This window comes from Gobio gobio (assembly GCF_949357685.1).
Source record: "Gobio gobio genome assembly, chromosome: 13".
Lineage (NCBI taxonomy): Eukaryota > Metazoa > Chordata > Actinopteri > Cypriniformes > Gobionidae > Gobio > Gobio gobio.
Genome location: NC_137106.1, coordinates 49,448,640 through 49,457,196, shown reverse-complemented (window position 1 = coordinate 49,457,196; position 8,557 = coordinate 49,448,640). Strand labels below are relative to the sequence as shown.

Sequence of the window (8,557 nt, the reverse complement as noted above, 5' to 3'; positions counted from 1 at the left end):
CAAAGAAGTCAAATTTAAAATGTAGAAAAATAAATTATCATAAAATACATCTCCATCGATATAGCACTGGATGTTTTCATGGAAAACTCTAAACATTTAAGAACAATGTGAAAACACAGCCGATGATGACACTGAGGTATGCGATAACTCTGATGACTGTATATTAAAGCACAACACGAGTCCATAATCTATTGCCATAGAAAACAAACACAAAACTGCAGTCAATTCCACAGAACTTAGCACCAGATCAAACAAATATGGAACTGATACATATATACTATATATGTTATATATATTTTTATATATATACTATATATTCATGATATCTTGTGCATGCTTTTCAAACCAGAACATAGTTCATATCTGCTCGAATAAGATAATTGTCCATGCTCTTGTATTTGGGCTACATCAAATGTATCTGGAAGAAAGTAATACCCCGACCCTCACACATTACATGGGTGCATCCACAGAACAGCTGGCTTCTATGGAAGATTGTTTCCGCCACAGGATAAAAAAATGGAAATTGCGACTTTTTTATCTCGCGATTCTGACTTTTCTTCTCAGAATTGAGATACAAACTCACAGTTGCGAGTAATAACGTCTGAAATTGCAAGTTGCAATTCTGAGAAATAAAGTCAGAAATGCGAGATATAAACAATAACGCACAATTTTGATGTTTTATTCAGAATTGTGAGATATAAATCTGCAATTGTGAGGTGATTTTTTTCTTTATATCTTTCAATTCTGACTTTATAACTCGCAATGTACTTTTTTTCTCAGAATTGTGAGATATAAAGTCGCAGTTGTAAGAAAATGTCAGAATTGTGAGGTGATATTTATTTTTCTTTCTTGCCAGTTTATATCACGCTATTCAGACTTTATAATTCACAATTGTGACTATATGTAACGGAGGCCAGCTAGTAGTTACTGTGCGAGTAAACCTCACTCCTCTGATCTCAAGTGGCGCTCTAGCGACTGATGCTAGAGGTTGCAGCCTTTAGCCTCCTTGTTAGAGCATTAGACTCTCATGCCGGCGGACCCGGGTTCGAGCCCCGCTTGGAGCGGGCGGTACGAACAAAAGGGGTGACATTGGTGCCGTGACCCGGATGGGAGTGAGGTTTAGGGGGGTGAGTGTTACGGAGGCCAGCTAGTTAGTTGTTGTGCGAGTAAACCTCACTCCTCTGATCTCAAGAGATGCTCTAGCGACTGACACTAGAGGTTGAAGCCTTTAGCTTCCTTGTTAGAGCATTAGACTCTCATGCCGGCGGACCCGGGTTCAAGCCCCGCTTGGAGCGGGCGGTTCTAACAGGAGGGGCTACATATATCTCACAATTCTGAGAAAAAAGTTAATTTGCGATTTATAAAGTCAGAATTTCTAAGATATAAACTCACAATTATGAAAAGGAAATTCTGATATTTTCTCGCAATTGCAGGTTTATATCTCACAATTCTGACATTATAACTCGGGTTTATATCTTGCAATTTTGACCTTGTAACTCACAATTGCGATTTTATATGCAAACTGCCAATTGCGAGTAAAAAAAGAGTGATTTGTGGGCTACTTTTACACTGTTGCCGCGGGTAGTTTTTGTAGTCTATGGGTTGAAGCGACATGAAAACCAGTTTAGGTGGGGATAAGAAGTCGCAATTTCCTTTTTCACTTTTTTATTCTGTGGCGGAAACAAACTTCCATAGGCTTTACACCAACATCACACATCTGGACATCAGAACACTGCGATATCCAATAGATATTAAGAACAATATCGTGACATTACATCATCTACACTTGCATTTATAAGGCAAGAAGGGTTGGAGAGTTGAGAATATCGACGCTAGATTCTGCTTTGGTCACACCACCTTTGCAACCGTCCAGTCCCTCGGCCAGGGAGTCCAGCTCGGGGCAGGCGAAGGTAAATACAGACAGATAGTTGCTGCAGGTAGGTGTGGAAGTGCTCACCACCGGGGTGGTCAAAGGTTCGAGATCATTGGCCACAGACTTGTACAGGGTTTCCCAGTCCGTGATCCCCAGCGAGCCGCTCAGGTCAATGTCGGGGACAGAGCGAGCCGTTTCCGCCGAGACACGGTCCTCATCGCCGGTGGCGAGGAGCTCGTCCCTGACATCCAGAGAGGGCTCGAGGTCGCACAAACTGACTTCTGCACTGGAGCACAACAGGATGTTGGAGTTCCCAGAAATAGCGGTGGATGGTACCATAGGGATCTCCATGTCCTGCAGGGAAGAGGTATCTTGCGGACTATCCTCTGGGAGTTTGCTGGCCGTTTCAGGAGTTGGAAGTGGCTGAGGAGACTCTGGAAACAGGCAGTCCAGCTCTTCAGGCAGCTGGCAAAGAGGTTTATGAGTGGCGAGAACGAACTCAAGCCTCTCCTTTTCCTTCAGGAGATTCTCGATTTCAGCCTGGAGGGCGGCTTTGTCCTCTTCCAGCTTTTCTGTTTCCTGGAGAAACCAAAAACTGGGTTATTCCATGAACAGACAGATTTAACCCCTTACCCAACACCCCCCATTTTGGCAAGTGGGGCATAAATGACAAACCCAAAATAAAAAGGTTAATGCTCATAAGTCATTCTGAAGAAAGTGGGTGAGGAGGTCGGACAGTCTGGTAAGTTGTAAAAAGTGCTCTTTACTCAATTTGAGCTAAACATATATACATATTGAGACTACAGCTAGCTAAAGCCGGCAAATTGACCTCATTCACCGTATTTTAAAACAATCCATGTCAGCCATTTCACAACGAGACAAGCCGCCGGCAGAAGCCCCTCCCATGACACGAATTCACGTCTGTTGTGAAGTGAATGTCAAGCACGAATGAAGCGAGTAAACTGAAAATGTCCAAGCGTCCAACTACGCGCGAATAGCGCGATTTAAGGCCGCTACATACTCCTCAAGAACAGAGAAAAAAGTTCTCGCTCCCAGGGCTGCGAGAACAAAATGACGTAATTTTGTTCTCTGAGACCTGGTTTGGGAGTTCTCGCAGCTCGTTCTCGACACATTGTCTGAGCAGAACTTTTTTCTTGTGGGTGTCCGAGAACTATTGTGTGATTGGTCAGAATTTTAAAGTGGGCGGGGTTAATGCAGAGAAACGGAGATGTTCGGCACCTGCTTTTCTCGTGAAGTATGGAATGTACTGGCCAGACGAACTTTGCTCTTGTTCTTGCCACCTCGAGAAAACGAACACATTTCTTTGTTCTTGCAGAGTATGTACCAAGCTTTATTTGCGCAAGTCACGTCTGGTGTGAACGCAGTAAGACCTAATCTTCATTTTTAGGTCATCATGTGAGAATAAATTTATATTTATTTGTTTGCTCTTTTGGACCTAACAGATGCTGTCTAGAGCAGCTATGTGAACACAAATAAACCAGAGCAGACAAAATATGAATGCGTGTTGATATTCTATACAAAATACTGTATTAAAAATTACAGATTGATTATTTTCACTCCATAAATAAATATTTTTTTTTATATCACTGCAACTTAGTTTTATCATAAACAGTGGTTAAATATCAATCTTTAATCATTCTAATGATCCAGTTTATCTCAATCAAGTAAGATTCCTATGGAAATAACTGGATTTCACCTGTGAAAGACTCCTTTTTTGAGGAGTTTCAACATGTTTTTCCTTATAGTTACATGAGGAACAGACCCACTGAAGAGCCGTGACTCTCAAATTAAATATAGTGCCCACTGATGTTTAGTGTTGACGCACCATTTTGGCAGTTCATTCAACTCTTGGAGTGTATTTCAGAGCTTCAGTGGAATGGAAGACGATCAGTGAATAAAATACTTTCTTCTATCCCTTAGTTCAATAAGTGTAAAATAACAAAGTGCAGTAAACGCTATAGGTGTAAATATTGCTCTGTTTGTTTGGACATCCCATCCAGCCCACACAACAACAGTGACTCAAGCAGTGACATGAGTTTGGGTGGCGGGTCTAAAATCTGTTTGTCTGAGCGAATGTCTGAAAACAGTCATTCTTTTGAATTTCATACTTCACATTTAAATCTGAGTCTGTTCTTTGTATGAGCATGACTTCAGAAGCCTTGGACAATCCCATCAAACAGGGACCATTCTAAGAACAATGGCTAATGTTCTGGCAAGGTTCTCTCAAACTTATGAACAAACGCTCTTCCAGAAACATTAATAGAATGTTCGTTCAACGTTTTCAGGGTCTTCTCAAAACATTTGCACAAAAACACACTATATGTGACCCTGGAGCACAAAACCACCCTGCAGGCACAGGATATAAACTCCGTCAGTCAGGCGTTGGATTTTGGTTGAAAATGAAAATTGGTTTGACGTCTAAATCCAACGTTTGTTTGATGTCAAGCTCCAACGTTGTGCAGATGTTGAATTTGGTTCAACATCTGCACAACACCACCCCCCTACTTATTGCCAGCTTCACCCATTACTAACCAGATTGACTTTATTTCTGTCAGACGTCTACAGAAGTTCTTACTGAGAATTAACAGAGGTTTAGCTGTTAATGTTTTGTTTGCCATTATGGTGATCAGTGTTTGCTTTAGATGGGCAGATTGACTTGACCTTTTAACATTAGATTTTCTATTGCTATTGTAACTGTGTTTGTTATGGCAAGAGAAATTGTGTTCAGATGATGTCAGCTATTTGATGCCGATAAAGATATGATCATCATGTAGTGTTTGATTCACTGATCATATTCAAAGTCTACTATTTGTTTAGATGTTGATTGTAATAGTCCTGTGATTGTCCTGTGTTCTAATCTGAGGGATTGTGCACCAAAAAGTTTAAACATACATCCAGACATTAAAGAATCAGCGTATGAATCTCAATAACGGTGACATGCTTCATGCCGCAATGCATTCTGGGTGCATCATACAAAACTAATCTATGGCTCCCAGAATGCATTGTGGCATTAAGCACGTCACCATTGTTTGGATTCATACGCTGATTATTGATGTCTGAGTGAGTCTAATAGATGCTGGAGATGCAGAATTACAGGCTTGCTATAATTAATAATACAAAATGATCACATATAAAAAATTTGATTCTGGATGACATTAGCGAAATTGACCACTATGTGATGATCACATCTTTATCATCAAGTAAGACAATACCATCTAATCACACGTTCTCTTGCTTTTCTTGCCATAACAAACACAGTGACAGCAGACAGAGAACAACTAATGTTAAAAAGACAAGTCAAAGTACCCAACTAAAGTGAATACTGATCACCATAATGGTGACTTTATTTTCACATCAACAACAAAATCTCTGTTAATTCTCAATAAGAGCTTATGTTGTCGTCTGGTCAGTAATGTGTGAAGCTGGTGATGCTGTTTGTGGAGTTGTTTAATCCTCTGATGAGGTCTTACATGCTGCCATACATTTCAACCTTTGTTTACGAATTATTACTTATTTAATTTTTTTTACAGTGCGCTGTTTATTCCAACCAAAATTCACCGTCTGTCTGACGTTGGAGCTTGACGTCAAACAAACGTTGGGTTTAGACGTCAACTCGACTTTCATTTTCAACCAAAATATGACGTCTGACTGACATTGGTTTAGTTGGAGAGTCCAACGTCTTCCTGACGGCACATTGACGTACTGTGCCTGCTGGCCAGTCCTGCGTCTCATGGGTATATTTGTGGCAATAGCCAACAATACATTTTATGGCTCAATTGTCGATTTTTCTTTTATGCCAAAAATCATTATATCAAGAACAGATCATGTTCCATTTAGATATTTTGTAAATTAAATGTATATCAAACATTTATTATTAGTAGTAATATGCATGGCTAAGGAATTCATTTGAACAGCTTTAAAGGCGATTTTCTCACCCTCAGATTTTCAAATAGTTGTATCTCGGCCAAATATTGTCCTATCCTAACAAACCATACATCAGTGGAACGCTTATTGATTCATCTTTATATGATGTATAAATCTCAATTTCAAAATATTGACCCTTAGGACTGGTTGTATGGTCCAGGGTCAAATAGGGTTGGGTACCGAACTCTGTACTTTTAAGGGCACTGACCGAATTACATCGGTACTACCGATTACCGATTCACATTAAATCAATCGGTACCAAATTTTGGTACGTGAGAACACATCTGGTTATAGACTAGTGTGTGTGAATATTAAACCGCAAAAAAGACTATTTAAATACGAATCCTGCGTGTCTTTGTGCGAATGAATGCCGTAGACGTGCGGTTTACCTCACACACACACACTTAGAATCACGTGTGACGGTTGCATGTTTCCGTCTCATATGAGGACATGAACGCACAAACGTCATCTCCAGAGCCACTGAGAGTTACTTTATGAGCATTTTACCATTTATTTTGTGAAAAACTACAGTCATGTCATAAACACATAGAAACTCAAAGCTCTTCACGGCAACCCGTCAAAATAAACGTTTGGCTAACTTGACAAACACATTACTGTTGTACAGCAGAATTTAGATACGTCTCAGTGTAATAATAATACTAACACAAATGTAATAATACCAAATGATCAAAACTTTATTTTTTAAGTAATAAATTAAAATTGTTCATGTTTTCATGTTAACCGTATAAAGCTCAGTTGTGCAGCTTTGTTTGACAAAAAAGTTGAAAAAAGATAAATTAAATCAATGTCTTTTGTCTTCATTTGATTACCAGAAAATACGCAACACATAATTTGTGGGAAATCTTTTCATAGAAATTAAATTAAAAAGAAAAATATAATAATATGGTTGTTTTTATGAATTAAATTAAGTAGCTAGTAGGCAACTATTCACTAGTAAATATTACAGTAATCAAACATTACAGACAATGGCAGACAGAGACCAGGGCATAATGTCAATAACACTTCTATAAACGACTTACAGTTTCTTTACAGTTATTGATGTAAACATCCCTAAAGTACCGAAAAAAGGTACCGTTGGGTACCAATACCGAATTTCAGGCGGTACCGATATCGGTTAAAATGTGAACCCCAGTTAATGGAATTTATTCATGTAACATTTAGTTATCTGTGATATGGCGCAAAACAGCGTCACATCATGCATTACTTCAGTAAACAGATGTTTTTTTTTTGAATGAACCGTGTCTGGTAAAGGTACGTCGGTGTCTGTACTCACTGCCTGCAGGGTGTCGGTGAGTTCTCTCCGTCTATTGCGACACTTCGCTGCAGCCATTTTATTCCTCTCTCTCCTGATCCTCTTCTTCTCCTCTTCCTCCGGAGAGAGCTAGTCAAAGCAAGATGAATTGCACTTGTCATCTCGAAGAATCAGCGCATGCCTCGACTTCTACCGCCACTCATTCACGCGTGTTTCTCTGCAATGCGTCTAAAAATAGTCTATTGTTGCAGACTCGCCGTGACCTGAATATAAAGTGGATGCTGCTGGTCTAGGCAACACGCCAAAGCTAGAGCTGCATCCCCATCAATCCCATGCAGGCTCGCGCTGCTCCACAGATCATGCAGTAATGCAGAAATGTACCTGCTCGCTCTTGCTCTTTCTGGTGGCGCTTTTCCCCTTGTTCCCCGCCGTGATCTTGCTCTTCGCCGGCTCGCTGCTCTCGGACGTGATGATGGTCGGCTGGACCATCCACTGCAGGTCCGGCGTGCTGGAGATCGCCGTGACCGTCGGAACGAACGAGCCCGGAGACTCTGCATCCGCGCACGAGCCCTGCGAATATAGAATGATGATTCTAGCCACACAAACACAACACCGATTTACGCGCACCTGGAAAGTTCTTAATAATGCACGAGTTGTTTTAGTTTGCACTTATGGCTCTTTCTTTAAATACACTCTCGAGCATCTAAAAATAGCCTCCTGATCAATATTTAACTTTTGCATTGTCTCTGACGTCAATGCTTACGCAGAGCTGCTGTGGGCTCTCCTCACTGGGTTTATTTTTCTCAATGAACAGCTGTATTTTTACAATGCTTTTCCATGTTTCACTGCATTCGCATTCAACATCTGAGCACCAGCCTTACGACAGTGTGCTAGACCATTGCAAATCTGTATAAATGTTCACTTCAGAATAATAAATGTTTGGATAGGGAACACTATAGCCTCCTAAATGCATGTCTATTAGGCTCCATTAAACAACATGTGTGTTGTGTTGATGAAAGTGAAAGCATCATACCTGTTCGCTGCTGCTGTCCATCAGGGCATCCGCGCGAGGTTTGCCCGGAGAGGATGAGGAGGAGTCCGGATCGCTATTCGCTTGGCTCGGGAACATTTCTCCAGCGCACTATCGACTGGATTCCAGCTCTTCTGGTCCCAATCCCTCGCTTCGTGATGTTGTCTCTCTCCAGGTTTATAAACCTGGTCAGTGACTCTCAGCTCCGCGAGCTCCTATTTATAGTGCGCCGGAATTTTATGAATGAAACGGGGCGTACCATTACGCGCGCGGGGAGCTCCTCTGAACGACATGCGAGGAAAACCGAGCTTTCTGGGCCAATTCGTGCGTATTATCGTTTAATTCATATCCAGCTATAATGTCGATAGGAATAGGGGTTATTCTGTCGTAGAGCTGCGCGCGCTGAAGCCATGGCGAACCCCCGCGAGGAGGAAAC

The 8,557-nt window shown here is 41.0% G+C and overlaps 1 protein-coding gene across 1 annotated transcript; it reads right to left on the bottom strand.

The window, feature by feature from the left end:
* Nucleotides 1-851: 851 nt before the first annotated feature.
* On the bottom strand, nt 852-8,220 carry fosaa (v-fos FBJ murine osteosarcoma viral oncogene homolog Aa; the record flags this gene model as incomplete). Its single annotated transcript, XM_079833950.1, has 4 exons — nt 852-2,452; nt 7,113-7,220; nt 7,473-7,661; nt 8,125-8,220. 4 exons carry the CDS (start codon nt 8,218-8,220, stop codon nt 1,793-1,795), a joined length of 1,053 nt encoding a protein of 350 aa, XP_079690076.1. The 3' UTR covers nt 852-1,792.
* Between the last annotated feature and the right edge of the window lie 337 nt (nt 8,221-8,557).